This window comes from Taudactylus pleione, unplaced genomic scaffold, assembly GCF_031769625.1.
Source record: "Taudactylus pleione unplaced genomic scaffold, aTauple2 ptg002315l, whole genome shotgun sequence".
Taxonomy (NCBI): Eukaryota; Metazoa; Chordata; class Amphibia; order Anura; family Myobatrachidae; genus Taudactylus; species Taudactylus pleione.
The window spans coordinates 84,658-103,599 of NW_028286706.1; the positions used below are offsets into that span (position 1 = coordinate 84,658).

The following is an 18,942-nucleotide window of genomic DNA, read 5'->3' on the forward strand; positions in this document are numbered from 1 at the left end:
TTCTGTCTGTGTCACCCTGCAGGGGGAGGGGCAGGTTCATAGCTCCCATCTGTCTGTGTCACCCTGCAGGGGGAGGGACAGGCTCCTAGCTCCCTACTGTCTGTGTCACACAGCAGGGGGAGGGGCAGGCTCATAGCTCCCTTCTGTCTGTGTCACCCTGCAGGGGGAGGGACAGGCTCATAGCTCCCTTCTGTCTGTGTTACCCTGCAGGGGGAGGAACAGGCTCATAGCTCCCTTCTGTCTGGGTCACCCTGCAGGGGGAGGGACAGGCTCCTAGCTCCCTTCTGTCTATGTCACCCTACAGGGGGAGGGACAGGCTCCTAGCTCCCTTCTGTCCGTGTCACCCTGCAGGAGGAGGGACAGGCTCATAGCTACCTTCTGTCTGTGTCACCCTGCAGGGGGAGGGACAGGCTCATAGCTCCCTTCTGTCTGTGTCACCCTGCAGGGGGAGGGACAGGTTCATAGCTCCCTTCTGTCTCTGTCACACAGCAGTGGGAGGGACAGGCTCATAGCTCCCTTCTATCTGTGTCACCCTGCAGGGGGAGGGGGAGGCTCCTAGCTCCCTTCTGTCTGTGTCACCCTGCAGGGGGAGGGACAGGCTCCTAGCTCCCTTCTGTCTGTGTCACCCTGCAGGGGGAGGGACAGGCTCCTAGCTCCCTTCTGTCTGTGTCACCCTGCAGGGGGAGGGACAGGCTCCTAGCTCCCTTCTGTGTGTCACCCTGCAGGGGGAGGGACAGGCTCCTAGCTCCCTTCTGTCTGTGTCACCCTGCAGGGGGAGGGACAGGCTCCTAGCTCCCTTCTGTCTGTGTCACCCTGCAGGGGGAAGGACAGGCTCATAGCTCCCTTCTGTCTGTGTCACCCTGCGGGGGAGGGACAGGCTCATAGCTCCCTTCTGTCTGTGTCACCCTGCGGGGGAGGGACAGGCTCATAGCTTCCTTCTGTCTTTGTCACCCTGCAGGGGGAGGGACAGGCTCCTAGCTCCCTTCTGTCTGTGTCACCCTGCAGGAGGAGGGACAGGCTCATAGCTACCTTCTGTCTGTGTCACCCTGCAGGGGGAGGGACAGGCTCATAGCTCCCTTCTGTCTGTGTCACACTGCAGGGGGAAGGACAGGCTCCTATCTCCCTTCTGTCTGTGTCACCCTTCAGGGGGATGGACAGGCTCAAAGCTCCCTTCTGTCTGTGTCACCCTGCAGGGGGAGGGACAGGCTCCTAGCAACGTTCTGTCTGTGTCACCCTGCAGGGGGAGGGACAGGCTCCTAGCTCCCTTCTGTCTGTGTCACTGTGTCACCCTGCAGGGGGAGGGATAGGCTCCTATCTCAATTCTGTCTGTGTCACCCTGCAGGGGGAGGGACAGGCTCCTAGCTCCCTTCTGTCTGTGTCACTGTGTCACCCTGCAGGGGGAGGGATAGGCTCCTATCTCCCTTCTGTCTGTGTCACTGTGTCACCCTGTAGGGGGAGGGACAGGCTCCTATCTCCCTTCTGTCTGTGTCACCCTTCAGGGGGAGGAACAGGCTCCTAGCTCCCTTCTGTCTGTGTCACCCTGCAGGGGGAGGGATAGGCTCCTATCTCCCTTCTGTCTGTGTCACCCTTCAGGGGGAGGAACAGGCTCCTAGCTCCCTTCTGTCTGTGTCACCCTGCAGGATGAGGGACAGGCTCATAGCTACCTTCTGTCTGTGCCACCCTGCAGGGGGAGGGACAGGCTCATAGCTCCCTTCTGTCTGTGTCACCCTGCAGGGGGAGGGGGAGGCTCCTAGCTCCCTTCTGTCTGTGTCACCCTGCAGGGGGAGGGACAGGCTCCTAGCTCCCTTCTGTCTGTGTCACCCTGCAGGGGGAGGGACAGGCTCCTAGCTCCCTTCTGTCTGTGTCACCCTGCAGGGGGAGGGACAGGCTCCTAGCTCCCTTCTGTCTGTGTCACCCTGCAGGGGGAGGGACAGGCTCCTAGCTCCCTTCTGTCTGTCACCCTGCAGGGGGAGGGACAGGCTCCTAGCTCCCTTCTGTCTGTGTCACCCTGCAGGGGGAGGGACAGGCTCCTAGCTCCCTTCTGTCTGTGTCACCCTGCAGGGGGAGGGACAGGCTCCTAGCTCCCTTCTGTCTGTGTCACCCTGCAGGGGGAAGGACAGGCTCATAGCTCCCTTCTGTCTGTGTCACCCTGCGGGGGAGGGACAGGCTCATAGCTTCCTTCTGTCTTTGTCACCCTGCAGGGGGAGGGACAGGCTCCTAGCTCCCTTCTGTCTGTGTCACCCTGCAGGAGGAGGGACAGGCTCATAGCTCCCTTCTGTCTGTGTCACCCTGCGGGGGAGGGACAGGCTCATAGCTTCCTTCTGTCTTTATCACCCTGCAGGGGGAGGGACAGGCTCCTAGCTCCCTTCTGTCTGTGTCACCCTGCAGGGGGAGGGACAGGCACATAGCTCCCTTCTGTCTGTGTCACACTGCAGGGGGAAGGACAGGCTCCTATCTCCCTTCTGTCTGTGTCACCCTTCAGGGGGATGGACAGGCTCAAAGCTCCCTTCTGTCTGTGTCACCCTGCAGGGGGAGGGACAGGCTCCTAGCTCCCTTCTGTATGTGTCACTGTGTCACCCTGCAGGGGGAGGGATAGGCTCCTATCTCAATTCTGTCTGTGTCACCCTGCAGGGGGAGGGACAGGCTCCTAGCTCCCTTCTGTCTGTGTCACTTTGTCACCCTGCAGGGGGAGGGATAGGCTCCTATCTCCCTTCTGTCTGTGTCACTGTGTCACCCTGTAGGGGGAGGGACAGGCTCCTATCTCCCTTCTGTCTGTGTCACCCTTCAGGGGGAGGAACAGGCTCCTAGCTCCCTTCTGTCTGTGTCACCCTGCAGGGGGAGGGATAGGCTCCTATCTCCCTTCTGTCTATGTCACCCTTCAGGGGGAGGGATAGGCTCCTATCTCCCTTCTGTCTGTGTCACCCTTCAGGGGGAGGAACAGGCTCCTAGCTCCCTTCTGTCTGTGTCACCCTGCAGGATGAGGGACAGGCTCCTAGCTACCTTCTGTCTGTGTCACCCTGCAGGGGGAGGGACAGGCTCATAGCTCCCTTCTGTCTGTGTCACCCTGCAGGGGGAAGGACAGGCTCCTATCTCCCTTCTGTCTGTGTTACCCTTCAGGGGGAAGGACAGGCTCAAAGCTCCCTTCTGTCTGTGTCACCCTGCAGGGGGAGAGACAGGCTCCTAGCAACCTTCTGTCTGTGTCACCCTGCAGGGGGAGGGACAGGCTCCTAGCTCCCTTCTGTCTGTGTCACTGTGTCACCCTACAGGGGGAGGGATAGGCTCCTATCTCCCTTCTGTATGTGTCACCCTTTAGGGGGAGGAACAGGCTCCTAGCTCCCTTCTGTCTGTGTCACCCTGCAGGGGGAGGGACAGGCTCCTAGCTCCCTTCTGTCTGTGTCACCCTGCAGGGGGAGGGACAGGCTCATAGCTCCCTTCTGTCTGTGTCACCCTGCAGGGGGAGGGATAGGCTCCTATCTCCTTTCTGTCTGTGTCACCCTTCAGGGGGAGGAACAGGCTCCTAGCTCCCTTCTATCTGTGTCACCCTGCAGGGGGAGGGACAGGCTCATAGCTCCCTTCTGTCTCTGTCACCCTGCAGGGGGAGGGATAGGCTCCTATCTCCCTTCTGTCTGTGTCACCCTTCAGGGGGAGGAATAGGCTCCTAGCTCCCGTCTGTCTGTGTCACCCTGCAGGGGGAGGGACAGGCTCATAGCTCCCTTCTGTCTGTGTCACCCTGCAGGGGGAGCAACAGGCTCATAGTTTCCTTCTGTCTGTGTTACCCTGCAGGGGGAGGGACAGGCTCATAGCTCCCTTCTGTCTGTCACCCTGCAGGGGGAGGGACAGTCTCATAGCTCCCTTCTGTCTATGTTACCCTGCAGGGGGAGGGACAGGCTCAAAGCTCCCTTCTGTCTGTGTCACCCTGCAGGGGGAGAGACAGGCTCCTAGCAACCTTCTGTCTGTGTCACCCTGCAGGGGGAGGGACAGGCTCCTAGCTCCCTTCTGTCTGTGTCACTGTGTCACCCTACAGGGGGAGGGATAGGCTCCTATCTCCCTTCTGTCTGTGTCACCCAGCAGGGGGAGGAACAGGCTCCTAGCTCCCTTCTGTCTGTGTCACCCTGCAGGGGGAGGGACAGGCTCATAGCTCCCTTCTGTCTGTGTCACCCTGCAGGGGGAGGGATAGGCTGCTATCTCCCTTCTGTCTGTGTCACCCTTCAGGGGGAGGAACAGGCTCCTAGCTCCCTTCTGTCTGTGTCACCCTGCAGGGGGAGCAACAGGCTCATAGTTTCCTTCTGTCTGTGTTACCCTGCAGGGGGACGGACAGGCTCCTATCTCCCTTCTGTCTGTGTCACCCTGCAGGGGGAGGGACAGGCTCATAGCTCCCTTCTGTCTGTCACCCTGCAGGGGGAGGGACAGTCTCATAGCTCCCTTCTGTCTATGTCACCCTGCAGGGGGAGGGACAGGCTCCTAGCTCCCTTCTGTCTATGTCACCCTGCAGGAGGAGGAACAGGCTCCTAGCTCCCTTCTGTCTATGTCACCCTGCAGGAGGAGGAACAGGCTCCTAGATCCCTTCTGTCTGTGTCACCCTGCAGGGGGAGGGACAGGCTCATAGCTCCCTTCTGTCTGTGTCACCCTGCAGGGGGAGGGATAGGCTCCTATCTCCCTTCTGTCTGTTTCACCCTTCAGGGGGAGGAACAGGCTCCTAGCTCCCTTCTGTCTGTGTCACCCTGCAGGGGGAGCAACAGGCTCATAGTTTCCTTCTGTCTGTGTTACCCTGCAGGGGGACGGACAGGCTCCTATCTCCCTTCTGTCTGTGTCACCCTGCAGGGGGAGGGACAGGCTCATAGCTCCCTTCTGTCTGTCACCCTGCAGGGGGAGGGACAGTCTCATAGCTCCCTTCTGTCTATGTCACCCTGCAGGGGGAGGGACAGGCTCCTAGCTCCCTTCTGTCTATGTCACCCTACAGGGGGAGGGACAGGCTCCTAGCTCCCTTCTGTCCGTGTCACCCTGCAGGAGGAGGGACAGGCTCATAGCTACCTTCTGTCTGTGTCACACAGCAGTGGGAGGGACAGGCTCATAGCTCCCTTCTATCTGTGTCACCCTGCAGGGGGAGGGGGAGGCTCCTAGCTCCCTTCTGTCTGTGTCACCCTGCAGGGGGAGGGACAGGCTCCTAGCTCCCTTCTGTCTGTGTCACCCTGCAGGGGGAGGGACAGGCTCCTAGCTCCCTTCTGTGTGTCACCCTGCAGGGGGAGGGACAGGCTCCTAGCTCCCTTCTGTCTGTGTCACCCTGCAGGGGGAGGGACAGGCTCCTAGCTCCCTTCTGTCTGTGTCACCCTGCAGGGGGAAGGACAGGCTCATAGCTCCCTTCTGTCTGTGTCACCCTGCGGGGGAGGGACAGGCTCATAGCTCCCTTCTGTCTGTGTCACCCTGCGGGGGAGGGACAGGCTCATAGCTTCCTTCTGTCTTTGTCACCCTGCAGGGGGAGGGACAGGCTCCTAGCTCCCTTCTGTCTGTGTCACCCTGCAGGGGGAGGGACAGGCTCATAGCTCCCTTCTGTCTGTGTCACACTGCAGGGGGAAGGACAGGCTCCTATCTCCCTTCTGTCTGTGTCACCCTTCAGGGGGATGGACAGGCTCAAAGCTCCCTTCTGTCTGTGTCACCCTGCAGGGGGAGGGACAGGCTCCTAGCAACGTTCTGTCTGTGTCACCCTGCAGGGGGAGGGACAGGCTCCTAGCTCCATTCTGTCTGTGTCACTGTGTCACCCTGCAGGGGGAGGGATAGGCTCCTATCTCAATTCTGTCTGTGTCACCCTGCAGGGGGAGGGACAGGCTCCTAGCTCCCTTCTGTCTGTGTCACTGTGTCACCCTGCAGGGGGAGGGATAGGCTCCTATCTCCCTTCTGTCTGTGTCACTGTGTCACCCTGTAGGGGGAGGGACAGGCTCCTATCTCCCTTCTGTCTGTGTCACCCTTCAGGGGGAGGAACAGGCTCCTAGCTCCCTTCTGTCTGTGTCACCCTGCAGGGGGAGGGATAGGCTCCTATCTCCCTTCTGTCTGTGTCACCCTTCAGGGGGAGGAACAGGCTCCTAGCTCCCTTCTGTCTGTGTCACCCTGCAGTATGAGGGACAGGCTCATAGCTACCTTCTGTCTGTGCCACCCTGCAGGGGGAGGGACAGGCTCATAGCTCCCTTCTGTCTGTGTCACCCTGCAGGGGGAGGGGGAGGCTCCTAGCTCCCTTCTGTCTGTGTCACCCTGCAGGGGGAGGGACAGGCTCCTAGCTCCCTTCTGTCTGTGTCACCCTGCAGGGGGAGGGACAGGCTCCTAGCTCCCTTCTGTCTGTGTCACCCTGCAGGGGGAGGGACAGGCTCCTAGCTCCCTTCTGTCTGTGTCACCCTGCAGGGGGAGGGACAGGCTCCTAGCTCCCTTCTGTCTGTCACCCTGCAGGGGGAGGGACAGGCTCCTAGCTCCCTTCTGTCTGTGTCACCCTGCAGGGGGAGGGACAGGCTCCTAGCTCCCTTCTGTCTGTGTCACCCTGCAGGGGGAGGGACAGGCTCCTAGCTCCCTTCTGTCTGTGTCACCCTGCAGGGGGAAGGACAGGCTCATAGCTCCCTTCTGTCTGTGTCACCCTGCGGGGGAGGGACAGGCTCATAGCTTCCTTCTGTCTTTGTCACCCTGCAGGGGGAGGGACAGGCTCCTAGCTCCCTTCTGTCTGTGTCACCCTGCAGGAGGAGGGACAGGCTCATAGCTCCCTTCTGTCTGTGTCACACTGCAGGGGGAAGGACAGGCTCCTATCTCCCTTCTGTCTGTGTCACCCTTCAGGGGGATGGACAGGCTCAAAGCTCCCTTCTGTCTGTGTTACCCTGCAGGGGGAGGGACAGGCTCCTAGCTCCCTTCTGTCTGTGTCACTGTGTCACCCTGCAGGGGGAGGGATAGGCTCCTATCTCAATTCTGTCTGTGTCACCCTGCAGGGGGAGGGACAGGCTCCTAGCTCCCTTCTGTCTGTGTCACTTTGTCACCCTGCAGGGGGAGGGATAGGCTCCTATCTCCCTTCTGTCTGTGTCACTGTGTCACCCTGTAGGGGGAGGGACAGGCTCCTATCTCCCTTCTGTCTGTGTCACCCTTCAGGGGGAGGAACAGGCTCCTAGCTCCCTTCTGTCTGTGTCACCCTGCAGGGGGAGGGATAGGCTCCTATCTCCCTTCTGTCTGTGTCACCCTTCAGGGGGAAGGATAGGCTCCTATCTCCCTTCTGTCTGTGTCACCCTTCAGGGGGAGGAACAGGCTCCTAGCTCCCTTCTGTCTGTGTCACTCTGCAGGATGAGGGACAGGCTCCTAGCTACCTTCTGTCTGTGTCACCCTGCAGGGGGAGGGACAGGCTCATAGCTCCCTTCTGTCTGTGTCACCCTGCAGGGGGAAGGACAGGCTCAAAGCTCCCTTCTGTCTGTGTCACCCTGCAGGGGGAGAGACAGGCTCCTAGCAACCTTCTGTCTGTGTCACCCTGCAGGGGGAGGGACAGGCTCATATCTCCCTTCTGTCTGTGTCACCCTTCAGGGGGAAGGACAGGCTCAAAGCTCCCTTCTGTCTGTGTCACCCTGCAGGGGGAGAGACAGGCTCCTAGCAACCTTCTGTCTGTATCACCCTGCAGGGGGAGGGACAGGCTCCTAGCTCCCTTCTGTCTGTGTCACTGTGTCACCCTACAGGGGGAGGGATAGGCTCCTATCTCCCTTCTGTCTGTGTCACCCTTCAGGGGGAGGAACAGGCTCCTAGCTCCCTTCTGTCTGTGTCACCCTGCAGGGGGAGGGACAGGCTCCTAGTTCCCTTCTGTCTGTGTCACCCTGCAGGGGGAGGGACAGGCTCATAGCTCCCTTCTGTCTGTGTCACCCTGCAGGGGGAGGGATAGGCTCCTATCTCCCTTCTGTCTGTGTCACCCTTCAGGGGGAGGAACAGGCTCCTAGCTCCCTTCTGTCTGTGTCACCCTGCAGGGGGAGGGACAGGCTCATAGCTCCCTTCTGTCTGTGTCACCCTGCAGGGGGAGGGATAGGCTCCTATCTCCCTTCTGTCTGTGTCACCCTTCAGGGGGAGGAATAGGCTCCTAGCTCCCGTCTGTCTGTGTCACCCTGCAGGGGGAGGGACAGGCTCATAGCTCCCTTCTGTCTGTGTCACCCTGCAGGGGGAGGGACAGGCTCATAGCTCCCTTCTGTCTGTGTCACCCTGCAGGGGGAGCAACAGGCTCATAGTTTCCTTCTGTCTGTGTTACCCTGCAGGGGGAGGGACAGGCTCCTATCTCCCTTCTGTCTGTGTCACCCTGCAGGGGGAGGGACAGGCTCATAGCTCCCTTCTGTCTGTCACCCTGCAGGGGGAGGGACAGTCTCATAGCTCCCTTCTGTCTATGTTACCCTGCAGGGGGAGGGACAGGCTCAAAGCTCCCTTCTGTCTGTGTCACCCTGCAGGGGGAGAGACAGGCTCCTAGCAACCTTCTGTCTGTGTCACCCTGCAGGGGGAGGGACAGGCTCCTAGCTCCCTTCTGTCTGTGTCACTGTGTCACCCTACAGGGGGAGGGATAGGCTCCTATCTCCCTTCTGTCTGTGTCACCCAGCAGGGGGAGGAACAGGCTCCTAGCTCCCTTCTGTCTGTGTCACCCTGCAGGGGGAGGGACAGGCTCATAGCTCCCTTCTGTCTGTGTCACCCTGCAGGGGGAGGGATAGGCTCCTATCTCCCTTCTGTCTGTGTCACCCTTCAGGGGGAGGAACAGGCTCCTAGCTCCCTTCTGTCTGTGTCACCCTGCAGGGGGAGCAACAGGCTCATAGTTTCCTTCTGTCTGTGTTACCCTGCAGGGGGACGGACAGGCTCCTATCTCCCTTCTGTCTGTGTCACCCTGCAGGGGGAGGGACAGGCTCATAGCTCCCTTCTGTCTGTCACCCTGCAGGGGGAGGGACAGTCTCATAGCTCCCTTCTGTCTATGTCACCCTGCAGGGGGAGGGACAGGCTCCTAGCTCCCTTCTGTCTATGTCACCCTGCAGGAGGAGGAACAGGCTCCTAGCTCCCTTCTGTCTATGTCACCCTGCAGGAGGAGGAACAGGCTCCTAGCTCCCTTCTGTCTGTGTCACCCTGCAGGGGGAGGGACAGGCTCATAGCTCCCTTCTGTCTGTGTCACCCTGCAGGGGGAGGGACAGGCTCCTAGCTCCCTTCTGTCTATGTCACCCTGCAGGAGGAGGAACAGGCTCCTAGCTCCCTTCTGTCTATGTCACCCTGCAGGAGGAGGAACAGGCTCCTAGCTCCCTTCTGTCTGTGTCACCCTGCAGGGGGAGGGACAGGCTCATAGCTCCCTTCTGTCTGTGTCACCCTGCAGGGGGAGGGATAGGCTCCTATCTCCCTTCTGTCTGTGTCACCCTTCAGGGGGAGGAACAGGCTCCTAGCTCCCTTTTGTCTCTGTCACCCTGCAGGGGGAGCAACAGGCTCATAGTTTCCTTCTGTCTGTGTTACCCTGCAGGGGGACGGACAGGCTCCTATCTCCCTTCTGTCTGTATCACCCTGCAGGGGGTAGGGACAGGCTCATAGCTCCCTTCTGTCTGTTACCCTGCAGGGGGAGGGACAGTCTCATAGCTCCCTTCTGTCTATGTCACCCTGCAGGGGGAGGGACAGGCTCCTAGCTCCCTTCTGTCTATGTCACCCTGCAGGAGGAGGAACAGGCTCCTAGCTCCCTTCTGTCTATGTCACCCTGCAGGAGGAGGAACAGGCTCCTAGCTCCCTTCTGTCTATGTCACCCTGCAGGGGGAGGGACAGGCTCATGGCACCCTTTTCACAATTCTTGTTAGTACTTACATATGCTGGTGCTTCCAATGTATCAGTATTTACAATCACAGGAGGGGAACTGGCCTGCAAAATAAAAAAAAGGTAAACTTAACTGGGTCACTACACCTCCATCCTGTCCTGTATCTCTCTACTATTCCTGTACTAACCCCACACACACACACACAGCTCTATCACTACATCTCCATCCTGTCCTGTATCTCTCTACTATTCCTGTACTAACCCCACACACACACACACACACAGCTCTGTCACTACACCTCCATCCTGTCCTGTATCTCTCTACTATTCCTGTACTGACCTCATACACAGCTCTGTCACTACACCTCCATCCTGTCATGTATCTCTCTACAATTCCTCTACTGACCCCACACACAGCTCTGTCACTACACCTCCATCCTGTCCTGTATCTCTCTACTATTCCTGTACTGACCCCACACACACACATCTGTCACTACACCTCCATCCTGTCCTGTATCTCTCTACTATTCCTGTACTGACCTCACACACACAGCTCTGTCACTACACCTCCATCCTGTCCTGTATCTCTCTACTATTCCTGTACTGACCACACACACACACACAGCTCTGTCACTACACCTCCATCCTGTCCTGTATCTCTCTACTATTCCTGTACTAACCCCACACACACACACAGCTCTGTCACTACACCTCCATCCTGTCCTGTATCTCTCTACTATTCCTGTACTGACCACACACACACACACAGCTCTGTCACTACACCTCCATCCTGTCCTGTATCTCTCTACTATTCCTGTACTAACCCCACACACACACACAGCTCTGTCACTACATCTCCATCCTGTCCTGTATCTCTCTACAATTCCTGTACTGACCCCACACACAGCTCTGTCACTACACCTCCATCCTGTCATGTATCTCTCTACTATTCCTGTACTGACCTTACACACAGCTCTGTCACTACACCTCCATCCTGTCCTGTATCTCTTTACTATTCCTCTACTGACCTCACACACACAGCTCTGTCACTACACCTCCATCCTGTCCTGTATCTCTCTGCTATTCCTGTTCTGACCACACACACACACACACAGCTCTGTCACTACAAATCCATCCTGTCCTGTATCTCTCTACTATTCCTGTACTGACCCAAAACACACACAGCTCTGTCACTACACCTCCATCCTGTCCTGTATCTCTCTGCTATTCCTGTTCTGACCACACACACACACACACAGCTTTGTCACTACACCTCCATCCTGTCCTGTATCTCTCTACTATTCCTGTACTGACCTCACACACACACACACAGCTCTGTCACTACACCTCCATCCTGTCCTGTATCTCTCTACTATTCCTGTACTGACCTCACACACACACAGCTCTGTCACTACACCTCCATCCTGTCCTGTATCTCTCTACTATTCCTGTACTGACCTCACACACACACAGCTCTGTCACTACACCTCCATCCTGTCCTGTATCTCTCTACTATTCCTGTACTGACCTCACACACACACACACAGCTCTGTCACTACACCTCCATCCTGTCCTGTATCTCTCTACTATTCCTGTACTGACTTCACACACACACAGCTCTGTCACTACACCTCCATTCTGTCCTGTATCTCTCTACTATTCCTGTACTAACCTCACACACACAGACACAGCTCTGTCACTACACCTCCATCCTGTCCTGTATCTCTCTACTATTCCTGTACTAACCCCACACACACACACACAGCTCTATCACTACACCTCCATCCTGTCCTGTATCTCTCTACTATTCCTGTACTAACCCCACACACACACACACAGCTCTGTCACTACACCTCCATCCTGTCCTGTATCTCTCTACTATTCCTGTACTGACCTCATACACAGCTCTGTCACTACACCTCCATCCTGTCATGTATCTCTCTACAATTCCTGTACTGACCCCACACACAGCTCTGTCACTACACCTCCATCCTGTCCTGTATCTCTCTACTATTCCTGTACTGACCTCACACACACAGCTCTGTCACTACACCTCCATCCTGTCCTGTATCTCTCTACTATTCCTGTACTGACCACACACACACACACAGCTCTGTCACTACACCTCCATCCTGTCCTGTATCTCTCTACTATTCCTGTACTAACCCCACACACACACACAGCTCTGTCACTACATCTCCATCCTGTCCTGTATCTCTCTACAATTCCTGTACTGACCCCACACACAGCTCTGTCACTACACCTCCATCCTGTCATGTATCTCTCTACTATTCCTGTACTGACCTTACACACAGCTCTGTCACTACACCTCCATCCTGTCCTGTATCTCTTTACTATTCCTCTACTGACCTCACACACACAGCTCTGTCACTACACCTCCATCCTGTCCTGTATCTCTCTGCTATTCCTGTTCTGACCACACACACACACACACAGCTCTGTCACTACAACTCCATCCTGTCCTGTATCTCTCTACTATTCCTGTACTGACCCAAAACACACACAGCTCTGTCACTACACCTCCATCCTGTCCTGTATCTCTCTGCTATTCCTGTTCTGACCACACACACACAGCTCTGTCACTACACCTCCATCCTGTCCTGTATCTCTCTACAATTCCTGTACTGACCTCACACACACAGAGCTCTGTCACTACACCTCCATCCTGTCCTGTATCTCTCTGCTATTCCTGTACTGACCTCACACACACACACACAGCTCTGTCACTACACCTCCATCCTGTCCTGTATCTCTCTACTATTCCTGTACTGACTTCACACACACACAGCTCTGTCACTACACCTCCATTCTGTCCTGTATCTCTCTACTATTCCTGTACTAACCTCACACACACAGACACAGCTCTGTCACTACACCTCCATCCTGTCCTGTATCTCTCTACTATTCCTGTACTGACCCAAAACACACACAGCTCTGTCACTACACCTCCATCCTGTCCTGTATCTCTGTACTATTCCTTTTCTGACCTCACACACACACAGCTCTGTCACTACACCTCCATCCTGTCCTGTATCTCTCTACTAATCCTGTACTGACCTTACACACACAGCTCTGTCACTACACCTCCATCCTGTCCTGTATCTCTCTACTATTCCTGTACTGACCTCACACACACACAGCTCTGTCACTACACCTCCATCCTGTCCTGTATCTCTCTACTAATCCTGTACTGACCTCACACACACACAGCTCTGTCACTACACCTCCATCCTGTCCTGTATCTCTTTACTATTCCTCTACTGACCTCACACACACAGCTCTGTCACTACACCTCCATCCTGTCCTGTATCTCTCTACTATTCCTGTACTAACCCCACACACACACACAGCTCTGTCACTACACCTCCATCCTGTCCTGTATCTCTCTACAATTCCTGTACTGACCCCACACACAGCTCTGTCACTACACCTCCATCCTGTCCTGTATCTCTACAATTCCTGTACTGACCCCACACACAGCTCTGTCACTACACCTCCATCCTGTCCTGTATCTCTCTACTATTCCTATACTGATCCCACACACACAGCTCTGTCACTACACCTGCATTCTGTCCTGTATCTCTCTACTATTCCTCTACTGACCTCATACACATCTCTGTCACTACACCTCCATCCTGTCCTGTATCTCTCTACTATTCCTGTACTGACCCCACACACACACACAGTTCTGTCACTACACCTCCATCCTGTCCTGTATCTCTCTACTATTCCTGTACTGACCCCACACACACAGCTCTGTCACTACACCTCCATCCTGTCCTGTATCTCTCTACTATTCCTGTACTGACCCAAAACACACACAGCTCTGCCACTACACCTCCATCCTGTCCTGTATCTCTCTACTATTCCTGTACTGACCCCACACACACAGCTCTGTCACTACACCTCCATCCTGTCCTGTATCTCTCTACTATTCCTGTACTGACCCAAAACACACACAGCTCTGCCACTACACCTCCATCCTGTCCTGTATCTCTCTACTATTCCTGTACTGACCTCACACACACAGCTCTGTCACTACACCTCCATCCTGTCCTGTATCTCTCTACTATTCCTGTACTGACCTCACACACACATAGCTCTGTCACTACACCTCCATCCTGTCCTGTATCTCTCTACTATTCCTGTACTGACCTCACACACACACACAGCTCTGTCACTACACCTCCATCCTGTCCTGTATCTCTCTACTATTCCTGTACTGACCTCACACACACAGCTCTGTCACTACACCTCCATCCTGTCCTGTATCTCTCTACTATTCCTGTACTGACCCCACACACAGCTCTGTCACTACACCTCCATCCTGTCCTGTATCTCTTTACTATTCCTCTACTGACCACACACACAGCTCTGTCACTACACCTCCATCCTGTCCTGTATCTCTCTACTATTCCTGTACTGACCCCACACACAGCTCTGTCACTACACCTCCATCCTGTCCTGTATCTCTCTACTATTCCTGTAGTGACCTCACCCACCACAGCTCTGTCACTACACCTCCATCCTGTCCTGTATCTCTCTACTATTCCTATACTGACCCCACACACAGCTCTGTCACTACACCTCCATCCTGTACTGTATCTCTCTACTATTCCTCTACTGACCCCACACACACAGCTCTGTCACTACACCTGCATTCTGTCCTGTATCTCTCTACTATTCCTGTACTGACCCCACACACAGCTCTGTCACTACACCTGCATTCTGTCCTGTATCTCTCTACTATTCCAGTACGGACCCCACACACAGCTCTGTCACTGCACCTCCATCCTGTCCTGTATCTCTCTACTATTCCTGTACTGACCTCACACACACAGCTCTGTCACTACACCTCCATCCTGTCCTGTATCTCTCTACTATTCCTGTACTGACCCCACACACACAGCTCTGTCACTACACCTGCATTCTGTCCTGTATCTCTCTACTATTCCTGTACTAACCTCACACACACAGACACAGCTGTCACTACACCTCCATCCTGTCCTGTATCTCTCTACTATTCCTGTACTGACCCAAAACACACACAGCTCTGTCACTACACCTCCATCCTGTCCTGTATCTCTCTACTATTCCTGTACTGACCTTACACACAGCTCTGTCACTACACCTCCATCCTGTCCTGTATCTCTTTACTATTCCTCTACTGACCTCACACACACAGCTCTGTCACTACACCTCCATCCTGTCCTGTATCTCTCTACTATTCCTGTACTGACCCAAAACACACACAGCTCTGTCACTACACCTCCATCCTGTCCTGTATCTCACTACTATTCCTGTACTAACCCCACACACACAGCTCTGTCACTACACCTCCATCCTGTCCTGTATCTCTCTACAATTCCTGTACTGACCCCACACACAGCTCTGTCACTACACCTCCATCCTGTCCTGTATCTCTACTATTCCTGTACTGACCTCACACACACGCACAGCTCTGTCACTACACCTCCATTCTGTCCTGTACCTCTCTACTATTCCTGTACTGACTTCACACACACACAGCTCTGTCACTACACCTCCATCCTGTCCTGTATCTCTCTACTATTCCTGTACTGACCCAAAACACACACAGCTCTGTCACTACACCTCCATCCTGTCCTGTATCTCTCTACTATTCCTGTACTGATCTCACACACACACAGCTCTGTCACTACACCTTCATCCTGTCCTGTATCTCTCTACTATTCCCGTACTGACCTCACACACACAGCTCTGTCACTACACCTCCATCCTGTCCTGTATCTCTCTACTATTCCTGTACTGACCGCACACACAGCTCTGTCACTACACCTCCATCCTGTCCTGTATCTCTCTACTATTCCTGTAGTGACCTCACACACCACAGCTCTGTCACTACACCTCCATCCTGTCCTGTATCTCTCTACTATTCCTATACTGACCCCACACACAGCTGTGTCACTACACCTCCATCCTGTCCTGTATCTCTCTACTATTCCTCTACTGACCCCACACACACAGCTCTGTCACTACACCTGCATTCTGTCCTGTATCTCTCTACTATTCCTGTACTGACCCCACACACAGCTCTGTCACTACACCTGCATTCTGTCCTGTATCTCTCTACTATTCCAGTACGGACCCCACACACAGCTCTGTCACTGAACCTCCATCCTGTCCTGTATCTCTCTACTATTCCTGTACTGACCTCACACACACAGCTCTGTCACTACACCTCCATCCTGTCCTGTATCTCTACTATTCCTGTACTGACCTCACACACACAGCTCTGTCACTACACCTCCATCCTGTCCTGTATCTCTCTACTATTCCTGTACTGACCCCACACACACACAGCTCTGTCACTACACCTCCATCCTGTCCTGTATCTCTACTATTCCTGTACTGACCTCACACACACAGCTCTGTCACCACATCTCCATCCTGTCCTGTATCTCTCTACTATTCCTGTACTGACCCCACACACACACAGCTCTGTCACTACACCTCCATCCTGTCCTGTATCTCTCTACTATTCCTGTACTGACCTCACACACAACTCTGTCACTACACCTCCATCCTGTCCTGTATCTCTACTATTCCTGTACTGACCTCACACACACACACAACTCTGTCACTTCACCTCCATCCTTTCCTATCTCTCTTCTATTCCTGTACTGACCCAACACACACACTGCTCTGTCACTACACCTCAATCCTGTCCTGTATCTCTCTACTATTCCTGTACTGACCCCACACACAGCTCTATCACTGCACCTCCATCCTGTCCTGTATCTCTCTACTATTCCTGTACTGACCTCACACACAGCTCTGTCACTACACCACCATCCTGTCCTGTATCTCTCTACTATTCCTGTACTGACCTCACACACACACAGCTCTGTCCCTACACCACCATCCTGTCCTGTATCTCTCTACTATTCCTGTACTGACATCACACACACACAGCTCTGTCACTACACCCCCATCCTGTCCTGTATCTCTTTACTATTCCTGTACTGACCTCACACACACAGCTCTGTCACTACACCTCCATCCTATCCTGTATCTCTCTACTATTCCTGTACTGACCTCACACACAGCTCTGTCACTACACCTCCATCCTGTCCTGTATCTCTCTATTATTCCTGTACTGACCTCACACACACACAGCTCTGTCACTACACCTCCATAATATCATGTATCTCTCTACTAATCCTGTAGTGACCTCACACACAGCTCTGTCACTACACCTCCATCCTGTCCTGTATCTCTCTACTATTCCTGTACTGACACAACACACACACAGCTCTGTCACTACACCTCCATCCTGTCCTGTATCTCTCTACTATTCCTATACTGACCTCATACACACACAGCTTTGTCACTACACCTCCATCCTGTCCTGTATCTCTCTACTATCCCTGTACTGACCCAACACACACACAGCTCTGTCACTACACCTCCATCCTGTCCTGTATCTCTCTACTATTCCTGTACTGACCTCACACACAGCTCTGTCACTACACCTCCATCCTGTCCTGTATCTCTCTACTATTCCTGTACTGACCTCACACACACAGCTCTGTCACTACACCTCCATCCTGTCCTGTATCTCTCTACTATTCCTGTACTGACCTCACACACACACCTCTGTCACTACACCTCCATCCTGTCCTGTATCTCTCTACTATCCCTGTACTGACCCAACACACACACAGCTCTGTCACTACACCTCCATCCTGTCCTGTATCTCTCTACTATTCCTGTACTGACCACACACACAGCTCTGTCACTACACCTCCATCCTGTCCTGTATCTCTCTACTATTCCTGTACTGACCACACACACAGCTCTGTCACTACACCTCCATCCTGTCCTGTATCTCTCTACTATTCCTGTACTGACCTCACACACAGCTCTGTCACTACACCTCCATCCTGTCCTGTATTTCTCTACTATTCCTGTTCAGACCTCACACACACAGCTCTGTCACTACACCTCCATCCTGTCCTGTATCTCTCTACTATTCCTGTACTGACCTCACACACACAGCTCTGTCACTACACCTCCATCCTGTCCTGTATCTCTCTACTATTCCTGTACTGACCCAACACACAGCTCTGTCACTACACCTCCATCCTGTCCTGTATCTCTCTACTATTCCTGTACTGACCCCACACACACAGCTCTGTCACTACACCTCCATCCTGTCCTGTATATCTCTACTATTCCTGTACTGACCCAAAACACACACAGCTCTGCCACTACACCTCCATCCTGTCCTGTATCTCTCTACTATTCCTGTACTGACCTCACACACATACAGCTCTGTCACTACACCACCATCCTGTCCTGTATCTCTATACTATTCCTGTACTGACCTCACACACACACAGCTCTGTCACTACACCTCCATCCTGTCCTGTATCTCTCTACTATTCCTGTACTGACCCCACACACAGCTCTGTCACTGCACCTCCATCCTGTCCTGTATCTCTCTACTATTCCTGTACTGACCTCACACACACAGCTCTGTCACTACACCTCCATCCTGTCCTGTATCTCTCTACTATTCCTGTACTGACCCCACACACAGCCCTGTCACTGCACCTCCATCCTGTCCTGTATCTCTCATCTATTCCTTTACTGACCCCACACACAGCTCTGTCACTACACCTCCATCCTGTCCTGTATCTCTCTACTATTCCTGTACTGACCTCACACACATACAGCTCTGTCACTACACCACCATCCTGTCCTGTATCTCTATACTATTCCTGTACTGACCTCACACACACACAGCTCTGTCACTACACCTCCATCCTGTCCTGTATCTCTTTACTATTCCTGTACTGACCTCACACACACACAGCTCTGTCACTACACCTCCATCCTGTCCTGTATCTCTCTACTATTCCTGTACTGACCTCACACACAGCACTGTCACTACACCTCCATCCTGTCCTGTATCTCTCTACTATTCCTGTACTGACCACACACACACACAGCTCTGTCACTACACCACCATCCTGTCCTGTATCTCTCTACTATTCCTGTACTGACCTCACACACATACAGCTCTGTCACTACACCTCCATCCTGTCCTGTATCTCTCTACTATTCCTGTACTGACCTCACACACATACAGCTCTGTCACTACACCACCATCCTGTC

At 54.3% G+C, this 18,942-nt stretch overlaps 1 protein-coding gene across 1 annotated transcript in view; it reads right to left on the reverse strand.

Moving 5' to 3' along the window:
* Nucleotides 1–18,942, reverse strand: part of LOC148431383 (disks large homolog 4-like) — a gene marked incomplete at its 3' end in the record, with an annotated part of 136,258 nt that overhangs the window by 46,659 nt on the left and 70,657 nt on the right. Inside the window, exon 2 of the mRNA XM_088466036.1 lies at nucleotides 9,811–9,864. Within this exon, the coding sequence (XP_088322162.1) occupies nucleotides 9,811–9,864 (54 nt within the window). The remainder of the gene's footprint in view (nucleotides 1–9,810; nucleotides 9,865–18,942) is intronic.